This window comes from Cyprinodon tularosa, unplaced genomic scaffold (assembly GCF_016077235.1).
Source record: "Cyprinodon tularosa strain WSP-4 unplaced genomic scaffold, ASM1607723v1 ctg341, whole genome shotgun sequence".
Classification (NCBI taxonomy): Eukaryota; Metazoa; Chordata; class Actinopteri; order Cyprinodontiformes; family Cyprinodontidae; genus Cyprinodon; species Cyprinodon tularosa.
This window is the reverse complement of record NW_024039054.1, coordinates 104,090-122,375: the sequence shown is the minus strand read 5'-3', so window position 1 is coordinate 122,375 and position 18,286 is coordinate 104,090. Positions and strand designations below refer to the sequence as shown.

The 18,286-nt window shown below is 38.5% G+C and overlaps 1 protein-coding gene and 1 long non-coding RNA gene across 2 annotated transcripts; one reads left to right on the top strand and one right to left on the bottom strand.

Moving 5' to 3' along the window:
- Nucleotides 1-1,146: 1,146 nt before the first annotated feature.
- mtmr2 (myotubularin related protein 2) lies at nucleotides 1,147-18,216 on the bottom strand. The gene is made up of 16 exons (XM_038294560.1): nucleotides 17,978-18,216; nucleotides 11,039-11,141; nucleotides 10,936-10,959; nucleotides 10,316-10,382; nucleotides 10,123-10,217; nucleotides 9,949-10,053; nucleotides 9,150-9,254; nucleotides 8,978-9,061; nucleotides 8,731-8,880; nucleotides 8,465-8,653; nucleotides 6,210-6,395; nucleotides 5,930-6,136; nucleotides 5,744-5,836; nucleotides 4,953-5,066; nucleotides 3,508-3,684; nucleotides 1,147-3,402 (listed from the first exon to the last, which is right to left on the bottom strand). The coding sequence occupies exons 1-16, from the start codon at nucleotides 18,055-18,057 to the stop codon at nucleotides 3,238-3,240; spliced, it is 1,944 nt and encodes a 647-aa protein (XP_038150488.1). The 5' UTR covers nucleotides 18,058-18,216; the 3' UTR covers nucleotides 1,147-3,237.
- On the top strand, nucleotides 14,987-15,324 carry LOC119789601. The gene is made up of 2 exons (XR_005281607.1): nucleotides 14,987-15,116; nucleotides 15,225-15,324. It is a non-coding gene; the product is annotated as an uncharacterized LOC119789601 (long non-coding RNA).
- Nucleotides 18,217-18,286: the final 70 nt, after the last annotated feature.

Here is an 18,286-nt window from a genome sequence, read left to right as displayed (position 1 = left end):
TTGTTCAATTTGTTTTATATGATTTATGAACATTACCATCTTGAAGAGTTTAACAGCATTCTGGTCTTTTTCAAGTTTCAGTGATAAGTCAAGTTCTCTATGAAAAGCAAAGTTTGGTTTGGACTTGTTCAATCAATATATTCCAGACACCAAAAAGGTCCATATAAAATAAAAATGCAACAGCACCTGACATAATAGATCAAAACCACACCTAAAATATGCACATACAGGGATTATTAAACTAGTTGATGTGTTTCTATCAGAGCATACAGCGTATATGCTACGATAGGGGTGAAAAAACGATAGAGTAAAAAATTTCAAATCATATTGTGTCGATATGGCTAATTCAAATTTTATGAATTTATCTCTTTACTTTTTTTGCCTGAATTCAGAGTTTAACCAGGTGCTGCATTTTGCTCTAAATGATGTGAATTGTACCTGTGCAAGTCGCATTTTCATGCAAAAACATGTATTTTTCCATTCGGCTTATTCATATGCACTGTTTTAGACATCTGAAGTATTCCTTTCATTGTGGTCCAAGAGCGAGTTCAACAACACAACAGCGAGTTAGCTTAAAAATGTTTTAAAAGATCCAGGACTTCAATAGATTTTTCTGTTTTTTAATTTTCGAACAACATAAAAATAAAGATACAAGAATTGTGACAAATAAGCCATATAAACACAAAGCAGGCTGATGAATAAAGGATGAAATAAACAGCATCAGTAATGTTCAGTGATTTTCTATTTGACAATTTTCCCTATCTCCCCTATCTTCAAGAATTTAACAGCAGTCTATTTCATGTGTTTTAGTGATGAGTAGAACAGTTCTTTATAAAAGGCAATAAAATTTGGACTTCTAAAAAATTTGTATGCATAATAAAACGTAGCTAAAATAGCTACGGTTTATTTTCTTTTAACTTTATTCAAATCTTTACAAAAATGTAGTTGCAGGTGAGAACCAAATATGAATAAAAAATATATATATATACATATAGGCTACATATATCAATTTCCGTTAACAAAACGTGTCCTTTGCTGCAACAATTATGGACCAAATTCCACTCCGTACAATCGGTGTTTCTGGATCACAGGGATTCCCCGGGATCGTTCTCCTGTCCAATTTCAATGAAGAAATGCAAGCATGAATTTTATTAAATAGTTTAATGCAGTTTGACATCCAACAGTAAAGTTGAATATGCAGGTGGGGAAAAAAATGAATTAAAGTAGTCGTGCATAGAGCAAAGGGAAAGGTGTGGAAGAGTATGACTTTAATAGCTGTACATTTAAAATGGGACAATGATCAGTGACATTAGAGATACACATGTAGACACAGATTAACATACAGTTAAATAAAAAAACAAAAACAGAGAAATTTTAATAAGTTTAGAACATTTAAGAGCTACAACATAAACGTAACAGTGTGAATCCCACTAAACATTCAACTCCAGAAAACCTTCCTTATTTCACCATGAAAGGCACTTTTTACAACTAGAGGATACTTGCTAGTACTACTGGGTCTTTTAACTAAACCATTAACATTTGACCAGTTTAAATGGAAGGAAAAAACTATGAAGCTGATTAGTGTTTCATGCAAGTGTTGCACATATGCAGAAAAACAATGCTAACAATGTTTTTTTTATTTATTTATTTATGATCTGTGCATGCTTGTTTTATTTTATCCAAAAAAGGCACAGATTTTAATTATTATATTCCATTTATCGAAAAAATTGAGCTGAAATTGTTGCATATTTTGCAGTAAAGTGATAGTATTTGCAGTAAAGTGATTTAGTGATATCATCCAGAGAACATTGAATTAGGAGCCCAAACAGCAAATGGTTGAATAAAAATAAGTACAATTATCATTAAATCCAAGTCTTATTTATCTTGTTTTATGTACCTGCTGGAATGAGGAGTAAATACACTAATCTAATAAATCTTATACTTATTTTTAGATTTTTTTTAGCATAGAGATAGGTTGCTTAGAAATACAAAGTTCAAACAAAGAGATAATAAATAATATTAGCTTCTTAGAAGAATTTAAACTTTCAGAAGTTAAACTGCTCAGTAAAAGGAATGTATAGATTATATCTGTTCTAAAAGTATAACAGATGTTTGTTTACAACAAGCTAAACACTGCAAAGTCTCTGACCAGGTCTTACAATCTCCAATTAAGCCTAAAAGTTCCTGTTTGATTATTAATTTTATTTGAAGAAAGTTCTACTCATAACATGTTTAATATTCTTCCAGTGCAGTAAGACAACCAAACTTGCTAAGATTTCTTGAAATACCAGTGTCTCACCACACTGGCAGAGTTTTATACTAATTTTGAGTAGAATTTGATCAAAATAAGATCAATAATCTAACATAGTCCGCTTTTTTTATTGGAAATATATATATAAAAAAAGAAAGGCGAAAAAGATTTTTGGCTCGACCTAAGACAGTTGGACTTGGTTAGATGGACATTTTTCCAGTAAAAATAATCAATTAATGTAGATGAACCTTTTTAAAAATGTTCAGAATGTCACACTGCAACAACTAAATGATAAATAAGAGAATTTCCCTTGGAATAAGTGGATTTTCCCTTGATCCCTCTGATCAGGCAAGTAAGAAAAACAATGAAATAGATTGTTTTAGGTTTAAAAGAAAAAAAAAATCTATTTCAAATACATAAAATCTAATCATTGAATTTTAAGGGCAAAAATACTCCTTCCACTGGTTGATCATCTTAATTACCTGCTCAAATAAAGGTTAATACACTGTAAGACCCTTATTTATTTAGAAATGAGCTTTTGCAGTGTAGTATCATCTCTCTAGAGCTACAGCTTGGAAATAAAACTACAAAACCACTGCTTTGCTTTTTGCCCCATCTACCTTTTTTTTGCAGCACTCATAATGTTCCCAAACTGTCAGCTGCTGTGTTTCAAGATATAAAGAGAAGTGTGTTCCTATGAAGCATATAAGGCATAAAAATTTAACTCGTGAATGATTAGTGTAGTTAAATTGTAGGTGTGTCAACAGGCATCCGAGTCCTTCCTCGTTTCATTCACATGTCCACCTACGTCAGAGGACGAGTTTATTACATATGGCTCCAGTCCAATGATGTCAGAAGCCCGCCTGTTTGAACATTCAGTGGTAGTGCATCAAACCCCTAAAGAGGACACCCAGGTCCTACTTGCTTCCAGTTGTGACACTGATCTGCACCCCCCAGGCAGGGCTGTGCCTCCAGTCAGAATAGAGTCAAACCATGGTCTGCACAGGAGTGATGGAGCGAGTGGGCGAGCCCGCCCTCTCTGAGGACGATGACACGGAGCGGTTTGTCACCTCCCGCTGCAACTCGTCCACTCTCCTCTGAAGCTCGGCTCGCTTCGCTAGAAGCTCCTTGTAGCGCTGGTGAATCGGTTCCTAACAGACGACAGAAAAAAAGGAGGAGGAGGTAGATGGTTTTAACCTCTGGAACGATGGAGGAGGCTAGAGGCCTTTGAATTAAAAGAAGATTTTATGACGTACCTGCGGTTTCATGCGAGGGTTCCAGCGGATGTAGTAGCCGACCCAAAGCTCCAGGTGGCGTAAGCTGACAACAGGGAACAGTACCTGGTTGGAATAGTTCACATACATGGGGTTGGTGAACTCTTCCAGCTGGCTGTTGATGTAGGACCACAGTGAGATTGTCCTCTTGGGAATCTCCTTTAAAATAAAAAGTAAAAACAAAATCATAACATCTGCATCTTATCTGCTTTGTCCTTCAGATTCTGCTGCTTCCTCTCCAATGTTTTGATTTCACTTCCTATGAAGCTTGAACCATAGATGGACTTAAATGGATCCAAATCCACAGTGCTTGTCGCATGTATGAAGCAGACATTTTTGATTTATGCTCAATATTGAAGCGTGGCCTGCGCTATGTTATTGCCCGCCGCAACGCAAAAGGGGAAACTCACGAACTAGCTGTGGGTCTAGATACGGCCGAGGCAGTGAAAAATGGGGGCAAGTTTGCCCGACAACGGACGGATATGAGGGCGAAAAAGAGCAGGGATCCAGTTGGAAAAAGGGTCCCTTGGTTTTCGCGCACCTCGCTCTTCTAGCTAGTGCATCTTCATGTGTCGTTTACTGCAATGGCGGTCATACAAACAAAACAAGTCGGTAGGGTATCAAACAAGAGATACGCATAGTGTAGAGTTGATGCAGATTTCACCAGTCAGAGGGCTCCTGCCTGCGGCACCGTCTGCGGTCACCTACAATTTTGGAGAGGTGCAGCAGCGAATCTGTGGAGGGGGCCGGGATGTCTCTGCGTTCACAGCGACACCTTCACAGATGATCTAGTTTCGAAGTATAAATCAGCCTTAATAGGTGGCTGCCTCAATTGTCTCCATCTGGCTTTTTGATGGTTCTGTGGCTCTGCCAGAAGATGGCGTCACATCTGTTCATCTCTCCTTGCCCCTTTGCAGAAATTCTATTTAGGCTCAAATACGATCTGAACACCATCAGGACGGAGGCTTGGTGGAAATAACTAATATAATTCTATCACTTCAGACTCTGAAGGTGTCATTAATATCGCTTCCTTTTATTTACTGCAGCTACCAAACATATGTATCTGACTCTCTAAATTATGTTTTTCTGCCCTCCTCTCTTCAGTTGCCATTGGTAACCACTAAATACACAATGAAGTTCCTGTGGTGCAGATGAGGTGGAGCCTTATGCAGCAAGTTTGAGGCAGAGTGTGTACACCATTTTCAGGTGTTTGGTGTTCGTACACTTTCAGTATGGATCCCATGAAATGTCAAATAAAAGAAAGATAAAAAGATAAGTTTACCATTTCTTCACCATTAAAGCCACAATAAAACCAGTTTCTCAGAAAACCTAATATACATTTGAAGTGAGAAAATATATGCTTCTGGTGGCTACACAAGAATAACATCTGTTAAAACAAAGAAATCGGAGAAACAAACGGCGCTCACCTCCTTCAACCTTTGCTGTTCACTGTTACACAGAAATGTCCCAAACAGGCAGCTGTACAGGTGATCCAGGATGGTTACCAGGAAGTACTCATTAAATTCAAATGCTGCAGGAAACTACAGAAAAAAACAAATTCTAATTATCTTAAGGGTATTTTTTAAATGGGGGGGAAATTTGTTCCAATATTGTTTCAAGCAAGAAACATGTTTTGCCAATGCACATTTGAGAAAACCGCAATCCAGAAATTATATTCTATTAAAATAGTTTTTACAATTAACTTAACTGTATTCTCAGATTTTTTAATCCAAATTTTTTTTCTATTTTTTCATGTTTTAATTTTTAATTTATTTCTTTACTATTCTTTTCAAATTGCTCTCTACCTTGAAAACATTGAAAAATAATATTTGATAAAAAAAAAAAAAAAAAATGAGTGTAACTTTTCTGCTTTCTCAAATCTATTTTTAAAAATTATTCTTTTTGTACATGTTTTTTTTTATTTTAAGCATTTTCCAGATCACATTCTCTGAGCAAAATTACATACACACTACATTTCTAAGAGCAAAGACTAATTTCTATTGGTCAGCTTGACATTAGCATTTTATTGTATTGGGATTGAGGTGGAGAGAATTTGGCAGCTAAAATGCAAGTTGAAAAGGAATGCTATCAGTAAAACTCAATTTTTTTCATTTTCATCCGTAATACGTGTTATCTTGCTTGCAACAATAATGGAACAAATTTCACTCCATAAATTTTCTTCTTCTGTAAATGTCTGAGGCGGTCATCTTTGACTTGCCTGTCGGGTCAGCTGCCACACGCAGTCGATGAACTGGATGAAAACAGGCGAGCGGTCTGCGTCTGTGTGGTTTTTGTCGCCATGACCGATCCGCTGACAGAACCAAAATCAGGACGGTCGGTTGTGTTTCTGAACTGCAACTTGGAAATATTTCTAACAAACTGACTAAATTAGGGTTTATTTTACCAGCTGGAAGCGATGCCCAAAACTCAGCCACTCTTTCTCCAGCAAGACCTCGAATCCGCGGATGGTTCTGTAGTAGCCGTCCAGCATGAGCATGGACAGGGCGGTGAGCTGGGTGGTCCTGTCCCAGCCGTCGCTGCAGTGCACCACCACAGACGTCTTCCCGGACTCCACCTTGTCTGCGATCCTCAGCGCTCCAGCCAGGATCAACTGCAAAACAAGCGGAAATATAAACACAGAGAGGCCGGAGAAATGTAGGAGTGGCGTCGTTGATGCCGCCCACCTTGATGTGCTCCAGCCAGTGGGTTGACTCCAGGTTGGACAGCCAGTGGGAGTCCTCAATGTTGGGGTAAACTACATCTTTCAGTTTACGGAGAGACTCCCTCATGACGTGAATATTGTGGATGTCCAAGAACACAAGCTCAGCGTTCTGATATGCATCCTCGCTTTCAAAGCCACCGCCTTTCATCTGCAAAAACAAGGAAAACATTGGCATCCAAATAATTACAAAGACAAAACCTACCCCCATTTCTGACCTAAAGAGGGTTAATGACCTCTAATTCTTTCGCTCACCAACCAAATTTTCCTCAGAAAGCTCAATGTTTAATTTTTAGTGTGGAGAGAAATTTGTTCCAATGTTCTTGGAAAGAAAAAAATGTGAAAAACCTTCACTCTAGGAGTACTTGATTCATGCATGTCTGAGCAGTTTGCATAATGTTCCTCTCTGAGCTGCAGCGCCTCCTGTCCATGAAAACAAGTTGCCATGACTGATCTATGTATGGCTGTGTTAGCTCCTCCCCTCCAGAAAGCACCTACCTTGACTGCACTGCACCTGCCCAACCGAGCGCGACAGTATCTACTTAAAGTGATGGGGAAGCGGCTGTTCCAAACGGTTGCATTTCCGAATTCTCTCGAGTGATGCCCGACTTGTGAATAAAGTGAATGTGATTGGTCGTTTATCAAGGTGGTGGGATTGTTGTGGCAGAAGGTTCGCAAATAAGTTTGGTTGTGGCCGGTGTCTCGGAAACATCTTGCTAACCAGTTAGCAACTTAGTGCTGGCAGGTTCCCAATGGGAAATTACATTGAGACCAAGTAGCACTTAGCAACAACACTGTCAAGGAACGCTATGGACAGCAGAAACATGCAAGAGGAGGAGAGTTTTGTGTCGGAGGTCATGGATAAGTCTCTTCCGTCATACATTTTTTATTTAGAGGAGGAACGCGGGGACGAAGATGTTGTGGAAGAGGATGTTACGGCAGCAGAAGCTTGATTTGGTGTAGAAGGCCTACAGCTGGACATGTTTGAGCCCTCGCCTCGCAACGCTGCCAGTTCTGTTAGCTCTACGCCTGCCGAAGACAGACGTCCATCTGAACACTGGGACAGAACTCAGTGATTAAATGATTCTTATTTCTTATGTCAACTGTTGCGTATATTAGCTGCGACATATAAATAAAATTTGACAGATGACCGTTGATATATGATTGGCTGAAGTTAGGTGTATAAACTGACGTTTAACTAACTTACCTGCATAAGATAACAAAAAAATAATACAAATTTTAAGACAGGATTTTTTTTTAAATAGAAATTTTTCTTTTTTAGACTATGTCTTTCAGGCATGACTAAAGTCGGTCCTCGAGGGTCCCTGTCCTACAAGCATTTAATGCTTTCCTGCTTCAGCTCAGCTACTTCTGATGATAGCAGTTCAGCAAACCTCTGTTAATCAGCTATGCTGAAGCAAGGAAACCTCTAATACCTGCAGGACAATGGCTCTCGAGGACCAACTTTGGAAATGTCTGATCCAAGTCATGAAAATATGAACAGGTCAGGAACTTTGCTCACCCTAAAAACAAGCCTAAATTGCTTGATAAAGTAACACAATTAAAAGGAAGGCACTCAGACAGGGTAGAGGCGGAGTCACAAATAAGGGAAGTGACTTTCTTCCAGGATGGAAAATAAATAAATAAAAATTCATCTCAGAACAAATTATTATCCCACTGTGCCAAAAGCAATATTAATCCCATTCATGTCTTTAGTCGACTTTGGAAGGCTTAAAAAAGCGAATAACGAAACTAAGTCAAGCTGCTTTAGTTAGTGTAATATGATTACCTGAAGCTAAACATCTGTGCCACTGGTTATTTTGTAAAAAAAAAAAAAAAAAAAAGATCTAATATTCATTAATATGTAATGTTTTTCCACTCAATGAAAATTTTGAAATGAAAGACCAGATTTTCTACAGTTTTCATAGTAAATATCCAACCACATTAGAAGAACTAATTATGAGCCTTTAACTTTGATATATTTATATAGAATATCTCTTTCCCTACATTTCTATATCAGGAGAGAAAATTCTTAGATTCTGTATCATCTTTTCTGTTAATGAAAAAGTGCATAAAATTACTTATGATTTGTTTTGTAAAATTATTGTTTCATAATACCAACTGCCTTTTTGAGTAAAATCAGTTGTTACATTCTGCTGGCAGTTTAGCCTGTTTGCAGCTCTAATCCCATCCATTTAGTTAGAGACCTTTAAAGCTGACCTTGTTGGCAGCAGCGTTGACGCTTGGTCTGGCATCAAAGATAAAGAGTTTGTGGGACTGAGCATTGGCATCCATGATGGTCTGCAGGTATTTCTCGTCCTCTTTGCTGCGCTTCCCGTTCACCCCGACCATCGGCTGGCTGCAGCGTGTCACCGTGGCCTGGCTCTCTGGATGGATCCATGACAGCACCTGACCATGCAGAGTTCAGGAGAACATCAGCCGAGCCAGAAAGAGAAATACGACCACATTGAGGATAGAATACTTACAGGGATCCTGCCCTTTGCTCTAAAAGCTGCCACTCTCTTCAGCTCCTCATCTGGGATGTTGACTGGAACCACCAGGGTGGACGGGTACGTATCACACAGCTCAAACTGATCATTTACTTTTGTTATCCTCCAGCTTTCATTTGGTATACCCTGAAAAAAAAAAAAAAAATAAATAAAGAACGATGGCTGTAAAAATGCTTCCTGTAAGATCCGGCTAAATGTTTAGACTAAAGATCCTGGACCTTACTTGTCTTTTGTACTCCGATATGGGATCATAAACTTTCCATCCATTTTCAGGGAAAACTTGCCCGTATTCAAAGGCAAAGATTTGCTGTGAGGTGAGGAGGAGAGATAAATCAGCCGTTCTGTGTGGTGGGGTGATGGCAACAACAGCAGCAGGGAGTTTGAGAGTGACTCACCAGCCCGTTGGACACGGGGAACGCAAACTTCATCAGAACCTCAAAAACCGATTTCTTCAACGTGTCCTCCAAGTGTTTGTGAGCAAATCGTAGATTCCGCATATCCTGCAAAATGGCAGAGCAGCAGGTCAAGCGGAAAGTTGGCTTCAAGCAAGAAGACATTTCACAAAGGGAATTTGAAGAAAACGAGTTTAAAAAATTTAACTTTTAAAAACTTCTTCCCATTATAAAATGTTTTGGGAATAATTTACAATGAAGATGCAAAAGTTTAAGCAACATATTTAGTCTGCTATTTTCCAATTTTTGAATTTGTATATTCGGATTTTTTTTTAAATATTTTTCAAATGTGATTTTTTTTTTTTTACATTTCTTTTTTTTTTTAGTTTATTTTGGAAATGTACATTTTTTTCTGATTAATTTTTTATTATTTAAATATACTATGCTTTTAGGTTTTTGAAATGTAAATTTTGTAGATTATTTTAAGGCTTCTTTTTTATTTTAGTCCCTAAATTGTCTCTTTCACATTTATTTCTTTTCAAATAATTTTTAGACTTGATTTTTTCAGAATATGTTTTTTAAATATATTTAAAAAAGATTAATAAAAAAAAAGCAGCAAACTGTTCTTATATTGGTTAAACATTTGCATAAACATTAAAAAAGGATTTAAAACCTGTTTTTCTATTGAGAAGATTTTCAAAGTAATTTTTTTTTTCTTTAACTTTTCTTTTTAAAAATGTGTTCATTTTTTAAATAATATTGGAACAAATTTCTTTCCATACAATTTCACCAGCATATTCACCTTGCAAACTACTCCATAGGACACATCATTACGGCTCGAAGCATTTCCGATTTTTTCCACACGGCTTACAACTCCGAGAGGCAGGTCCAACATAAACCCCGGCTCCTAAATAAACAACATGATTCGTCATTTTCAAAGGACCAAACTTTTATCCTTAGCATTGCAAACACGTACCCTGTCCATGGACTTAAAGAACAGCCTATAGTTGGTGACCATCACGGTTCCCCTCAGCGCTCCAGTAAAAGGACAGAAATAGGTGATATCATGCGCTGGGGAAAAATTATGGACATGATCATGAATTTTAGAAAGTACAATTGGATTTACAGCATGGTGCGTTGTCCAAGCCATAAATAAAAGAGAAAATTACCCATATCTTGCACAGTTTCATTCGGAAGCAACTGTGGTTCTTCTTTATCCGAGTCTCTGTGCGCCTTCTGAAACAAAACCACTGAATGTCAGGCAGTCCCTTCCTCTCAGATCCAAACTTACAGTTCTGAGGAGACAGGGTGATGATGACTTTTTTTATAACTAGAATCTGAAGTTTTTCTTAACCTACTAAAGGCCTGAGAGCGTTACATGCAGTTTCTGCCTAAAAATGCACAACTAACATACATCAAAAACAATTATAAGAGAAGCTTTTCTTTAACAAATTAAACTGTCATCAGCTCCTCTCTTAAAGCATATATGATATGTATGAACACATGTATAACCCAAACGGTCCCAGACATTAATATCAGGACAGTGCATCTCTAGTCTTTTTGAAATTGTACTTACATTCGGAAAGTTATTAATTATTTCCTGCATGTTTGCTTTCTTCTATTAGTTGGTTTTTATTACATTTGTGTAATAAAAACTGATTCCAAAATGACCAAGAAATTGAGGAGAACGGCTGCTAAAGAGCATCTTTACAATAATACCACAAACTTTTGCTCCGTGGGAGTTTTTCAAGTTTCTGTATCACATTCAGAAGCTAATTCCATGACGTACCTTGGCAGCAGCTTTGGGTTTTACCTGTGGGAAGAACAAAAGAGGAGAGCTGTGCTTTAGCTATGAAAACTCTGTCTTATGAAGCTAAAGGCAGGATACTAACCCTGAGCTCCGGGGAGAACTCTGTAGAGGTGGACACGGAGTCGGAGGACAGTGCAGATGGGGGTTTGGCCTGGGCGGAGCGGTCAGAGCGAGAGGTGGAGGTACTGGAAACAGATGACAGGACAAATTCAGAGGATAAAACATTGATTCAAACATTGATTAGAAATGTTTACACCCCTTAAGGTGCACTCAGACTTGAACTCCGTGTCACTGCTCTGCATTTCAGATGCACTGTTTACACCTTGGACCGCGTCATCCAATAGGAGCAGCTTCAGCTGCATGAAGCTGAAACCCCACCCAGAGGTCACCTATTCCCAACTAAAAAAAGGTACTTCATTTTTTCATTTTTTTTTTCAGTGCTACTTCATTTCTGCAAGTGAAACTGTCGCTTGTGCTGATTTGGTTTTTAAGATGGAATTATTATTTTATTGCAGCCGATGATGTCACCATTCCAGCAGATGCTGGTGTTGGGCTTGTTGCCTGAAATAAAGTTATGGCATAACATCAGATGTCAATACTGAATATAACATTGAGCATGTTGACCTCATTTAGTGGCTGGAACGATTGTTTAATATTTAGTTAATCACCAGCCTCCCAGCCCCTTCGCTTTGGATCTTCCGTTACCCCTGGTAACCCCATGTCATTTCCTGACAAGGTCTCGCTGTCGACATTTCAAAATTAAAACAGGGGTGAAACTTAAGATCAAGGACTGCTGCTAAATTGTTCTCTATGGACAACTTTTGAATTATCTTGGGGAGACCATAGATTTTTGGAAAAGCCCCAAAAACGGTCAGATTCGGCAGGACTGCTTGTAAATCTACCCCAGCAGAAACCACTGCCCAAAAAAACCCCACTGCCCACAGTGGACAGTGACAGACCAGGGTCTGAGCTGGAGGTGAGGTAGGATGATGAACAATCCTTCTAGGACTAAATCAAAACGCCTTTTTTAAAGCCACCTATAAACCTCTTGAGAGAATTCCTTATTTAATCCTTGGTCAGTAAAAACAAACAAAAAAAAGTCCTCCAAACCTTTTTTAATGTGATTTCCTATCTATTAAGGCCTAAATGAAAACCTTGCCATCTTTCTTTTTTTTTTCTACATATATTTCAACTTCGATTTTATAGCTTATTGAAAGCCCTTTGGGAAACTCCTCCAACTCCCATTGTCATTGTGACACAGCGCACACAAGTGAACACTGCACACCATGAAATTGCATTTATGCCTCACCCGTGCAAGGGGGCAGCCCTCAATGGCGCCCCAAGGGAGCAGTGTGGCAGGACGGTACCATGCTCAGGGTACCTCAGTCATGGAGGAGGATGGGGGAGAGCGCTGGTTAATTACTCCCCCCACCAACCTGGCGGGTCGGGAGTCGAACCGGTAACCTTTGGGATCCAAGTCTGACACCCTAACCGCTCACCCACGACTGCCTTATCCAGTGTAGTGGACAACAGGATGATTTAAGTCTGAAATTTCAAATTGAAAAGTAAGAAATTACTTTCTGATCTTAGAATAATTTTAACCAAGACAACCAATACATTTTAACAAAAATCAAATGATTTTTGGTCATTTTTTGCCATTTGTTTCTTTTTAGGGGCCAAATTCCATTGATTTTGAGGAATAAGAACAGTAAACTAAAAAACTCATACATGCTGAAATGCTAGTTTTCTGTTCTCTCTTTGTTTGGATATTTTAACAGGTGATAATCCTGGAAGCATGTTTCCTTCTAAAGCATCTTACATTTGGTCATTTCTTTTCCAGTTTAGTTTTTATCTCTTAAATTCATATTCTACTGTAACTGCAATTGACATTTCTAAGTACCGTATATGCAAGTGAACTTTAGCAACATAGTCAACTTTAATAGTAGTTCTAATTTCCCAGCAACAAAACTGTGGCTAGTAAAATGCTGAGTGGCTAGTAACTTTTAAAACCACTAGCCATGGCCACTTTTCAGCAAAAATGTTTTTCAAGCCCAGCTTGTCAAACAATGATCTGACTCTGCAAAGAATGTCTGGCTTCTGTGTCTCTTGAGTTTCATCTTTTGTTGTGACATAAGTGACAATTCTTGGTGAGTTCATCAGCCTGGTGAACCGATGTCTTGTGCTTTTTGGGGCTAATAAGGAGCACTTCTGTTATTTTGGACCTAAACATGCTGACCCTGGGTTAGCCAAGGCAGACTAAGTCTACTGATATTCCAAGGAAAATCTTGATTTCCTATTCATTATTATGAAGTGTCACTCCAGCTGTTAGCATCCGTCTTTCGTTTGTTTAAATAGTTTAAGATTTCTCCCCATCATTATACAGTCAGAAATACTGGATCAAACTTCAGTATTCACAGACTTTAGGATCTTGATAAACAGGAATCTTGGATAGCACAGGTTGGATGCTGTTAAAATTAACAAAACACACATTAATTATGAGTGACTATTAACTTCAACATATTGATTTGAAATGAGGAAATCACACAATTAGCTCCTGGTAAAAAGAGCCGACAGAAGTTCCTGCTTCCTCTCTGGCTCAAAGTATGTTCCTTAATCCTCTCCTCCTACATCCTCTCCTAGTTTAGTGATTAGATTAGAGTTTGAGTTCCAAGCTCATAGACTGACACAAACAAAAGCCTTGTTATGGCTTAGAAAACATGCCAAATTGAAAAACAGGTCCACCCCATAGCAATGGGGAGTCGTTGAGGTCATTGTTTGCCTTGCTGACCTGGTTTGCAGGCCAACAACCACCTCTAGAGGCAGGCCCATACACCGAACAGCTGATATTAGTGTTTATTTATTGTATTAGCATCATCTGATACATGCATCTATTGTCAGTCCCTCCATGTGCTGTCAATGCTTTGCTTGGTTAATAACAGTTTAATTTTTGTTGTATTGAGACTTTGGGGAAAATGTGTCATCATGTTATTTTGATCACCTTGATAGAGGAAGAAAAAAGTACATCCCCATTGAGGGGTGGCCAAACAGGAACAACCACAAAGTCCATATTTTCTAAATAAAGACTTATTATACTTTCCTACTGCCTTTGCTCACAAATAGATGCAGATATTTAAGCATCCATACTGTCTGAATTAAAGGTATAGTAAATAAAATTCTTTCAGGTTTGAGATCTGGGGCGAACATCTTTTACATTGTCATTACTACTTTTATCAATAGTCATTGTGCAAAAAAAATTATATTTACATGTACTAATATTCACATTTAATTAATGTTTAAGTTATTATTAAAGTAGTTATTTATCTCTGATTTCACTGAAGACTCCTACATGACTTGTGGAGACACATAATTTTATCTTTACCCCCAAAATAATTCAAAGTTTAGTTTTGAAAAGAGCATGAATTCTGTATTTATCATCTTTAATGTTAGTACATTGATGTGCATGTGCATTAACCACAGTGTTTCTGTTGTAAAGTAATTGTTAATATATGAAAAATGTAAGTGTTTAATATGTTTGAACATTTCCCTTCAGAGCATTACTGCAGTAACTATCTGTATTAGAGGGAAAAAACGATAGGGGTGGCCACAGGGGGGGGGGGCAATGATCGCCTAAGGGGGGCCAAGGCCACCCCTGGCCCCCCATCTAGCTGAGCCCCTGCCCATAGACTCTCAAGGCTGTAATTATCTATATTATTTAACCCCTGTTCAAACAGGTTTTCCTTCCACTAAACTTTCTAATTATCTGCCGGACAAAAACGTCAACATAACCCAGCTGTATTCTCAATGACAGAGCGGCTTTAAGTAGATCAGTGTGTTACGTTTTTATTTGCATTTAGTTCATTTCATGTGATCAAATAAAAAATAGTCTTTCTTACTGGTTTCAAAAAAATACAGTAAATGAAACGGATGTGAGCCAAACTGACGCTGACCACCGGTGTGACAGATCAACTGGGGAGGAGATCAACTGGTGACGGCAGCTGGAAAACCGCCAATTTTTGCAGATGTGTCTGTGGGCGGGGCTTTTCAGGACCCCTCGCCTCAAACAGGAAGTAAGCTGCGTGTAGACTCCAAGAACTACAAATTATCTTGTTATCTGATCGATGCGAAATACGTTGAGATCTTTAGAAGTCACCGTCAGCAAGGTATTTAATTGCATTAAGAAAGCATATAGCATGTTTTAGGGTTTTCTCCAAACCCGCACACAGAGATTTGAGGAACTTGTCCTGTTGTTGTTTATCTGTTTGTTTCAGAGCCTCAGCGATGAGAGAAAGAACCGAGTAGAAAAACCACAGAAAGCTGTATGAGAAGTAAAAACAGCCAGTGCAATAAAAGGTCAATGGGAACAACTAACGGTGTATTTTTCTGCATTTTTCTGTCGTCCTGTATGTCTTGTAAAAAACGAGCGAAAATAAAATGTTCCTCTTTTCTTTTTTTTTTTCTCAAAAGCGCCGACTGTTTATATGGAGGGAAACTAATCACTTACAGTCCAACTCGATTCCAGAGGAGTTGTAAATGTCTTTAAAGTTTAAGAAGTGTTGCAGGAACAAAGCAAAATAACATAACTGCTGCGGGGAAGGGTGAAATCTCTGAATTCAGTTTATATATTGTGTGAATATATGTGATATTTTGGGCATCGGGGCGAAAAAATGCAGAACCTGCTGTACTAAAGCATTAAAAGAAGCAGCACAGCCTCCAGCTGACTGCAGCCAAACAATGAATAAATAAAACAGGGAGATTTTACGGTAGATATCTGTTCGAAAAAAAGGTCTGGTTATTATTTTCTCTTTTAATAGCTACGCTGCATAACTTACTGTCTAACTATTTCTTAACGGGGTGACCCCATTCTGATCTAAGAGTAAAGAAGGAAAAAATAGTAATAATATATGATATTCTGGAATTCCAACATGTTTTAGGCGATCAGTGGACTCGGAAACATTAACTGTCACCAGTTGATCTAGACCAGCTCTTCAACAGGCAAAACAGACACACGCAACAGGTTGATTATCGCAAGTGGAGACAGAAAGCATGTTCGTCTCAATAGCTCAGCAGGTAAGGAGACGCCTTGCAGTTGAGAGCAAGCTCAACCGCGGGTTCGTCTCCACAGATATCTTTATGCCCTCGTTTTATTTTAACAGATTTTCCAAAGATGGGCAACATAATATTATTTAAATGACAAACATTTCCCCGCAATCAGCGTTTTGTGCTGGGTTGCTTTTTTGTCCTTCTAATTGCACAAGTGAAGCAAACAATTTAGACTAATAGTAAAAACCTGACAAAACAATAACTTGTAAATTAGTAAATTGAAAAACGTGAATGATTTAAAGTTGTTCTGCATGCAAACCAAATAATGTGGCGTCCTCAAAACAATAGAAGGGAATAAGATGACAGCTGACTGAACATGGTTACACATCATGACAGGTTCGTTATTGCGGTAAGAAAAATAATCAACAATAACAGTTACAAATGTAAAGTAGCCTGCTATAAGCCTAACTGAGGATAAGAAAATAACATCCAAACATCCCAGGAGATGGAGTGTTTTACAGCCCATATTCCTCCAGATCCCGCTGGATCACAAGTTAATCTGTGACACTCGGATTCTGACGCTTTCAGATCCTCACGATTCATTTATTTGATCCCCAAACTTAAATTACTCATAATATTTCACATTATCCACAGACAACAGAAGTATGTTGGATAGATATTAGGCCAGGATAAATTATAACCTTTATTCTGACCCGTTTGTTTACATTTGCGGCATTTTGATCGGGCAACCACGCAGCCAACTAATCTCTCCAAACAGCTGTGCTGTGGACCCCGTCACAAATTAATCTAGTTCTTCGTTTATCTGCATTTTTCTACAAGATAAAACATAAAGCAGTCACGGCGACTCATACCCACACCACAGCGGTAGCTGCGAACTCTGGGATTTAAATTCTACTGTGAAGACAGAAAAAGTAAAGTTTCCGCATCAACAGGTATGTGATTCAGATTCTATTAGCTGCAATGCGCCTAAGTAAATACATGTTACCCCCTTTTACACATGGGGCAGTAAAACCAGCTCAGCAGCAGCCCGCTATCGACTCATAACTGGATATTATGAACCGACTGAACACAATAGCAATAAAAATAAAGGTGTGTGACCTGATAGAGTTCATCATACGGGACAAAGTTTTGGGATCCACTAAAAAAAACAACACCGCAGTAGAGACTTGTATTTGTGTCCAGACAGCAGAATAAAGGAAATATGAGAGCATTGAATCTAAGAAAATAACTTTTTGTCAATATTCAAAAAATAAAGTGGGAATAGTTGGAAGGATGAGAAGCCCAGTTGTTCCGTTTGCAGTCAGTTTTTCTTTAAAATGTGCTGCTTACACACGTGCATTCTGAATGACAGGCCTCATTAATGGATTTATTTTTACATTCAGGAATTTATAAAGTGGGCGGACTTTATCGTCCAAGCTACAGGTTTTCATTTATAGCTTATCGTTCAACAGGAGAAATGACACTCCAGTGTGAGACAGACTTTAATTTGTATTTTTTCTTTACACTTGTGAGCGACGCTGTTCTCTGTGTGGGATTCTTTGCACTATCTGCTTTGCTGAGGATACAAGTTCTTTACCACATCATTCTAATCTGAAAAAACAAAACAAAACAGAAATTAATTCATTAGATATGTCGGTTGATTTTTTTGGGCGAACAGTTTTGTTACGTTAGGAATATTTTTTCGCCAGGCATCAACACAGCCACCTTAGCTTCAGTAACATCTGCGGTGCGCATAGATTCTAACCAGTTGATCTCCTCCCCAGTTGATCTGTCACACCGGCTCCTGGGACACTTTAGGACTTAATTATTGGGATTAAAAGCCTCCAGGCGGATACCTATGAATATGACGCTGAACTAGGAGACGTTAAGCACCTTTATGAAGTCCCTAAAATCAGCAGAGAAGCAGTTAACGGAGTTTTAGCCATATTCCAAAGCGATAAAGTGAGACGGGTTTAGCTACCTGGACAATGAATCAACACTTGGTTGTCGGGATGAGGAGGGTTTGGAGCCCAAACTGTCGATGCTGCCGCTCTTCTCCATCTTCTAGAAAGTAAATAAAAGGCAGGAAAAGCCCTCAGTGTGTGAAATAGACCGGGGTTTCCGTTGAACACCGCCTTTAAATGTCCGCTCCCAGTGCAGCCAATCCTCACAAACAAAAGGAAGCTGCCATTTTTTCCCAGAAGCCTCCCGATCCTGTCATAAATACGGCATTGTGGAGGATGGCGACCTCTGTCGGCGGAAGTCTAGTAATACAACCAACAAAAACAAC

Excerpts from the sequence above, each read along its gene's own strand:
- mtmr2 (XM_038294560.1), bottom strand. The coding sequence starts at position 18,057 with ATGGAGAAGAGCGGCAGCATCGACAGTTTGGGCTCCAAACCCTCCTCA. Across the intron at positions 11,142-17,977 it reads AGTGTTGATTCATTGTCCAG|TACCTCCACCTCTCGCTCTG; the intron begins GTAGCTAAACCC and ends ATCTGTTTCCAG. Across the intron at positions 9,255-9,948 it reads CCTATGGAGTAGTTTGCAAG|GATATGCGGAATCTACGATT; the intron begins GTGAATATGCTG and ends GCCATTTTGCAG.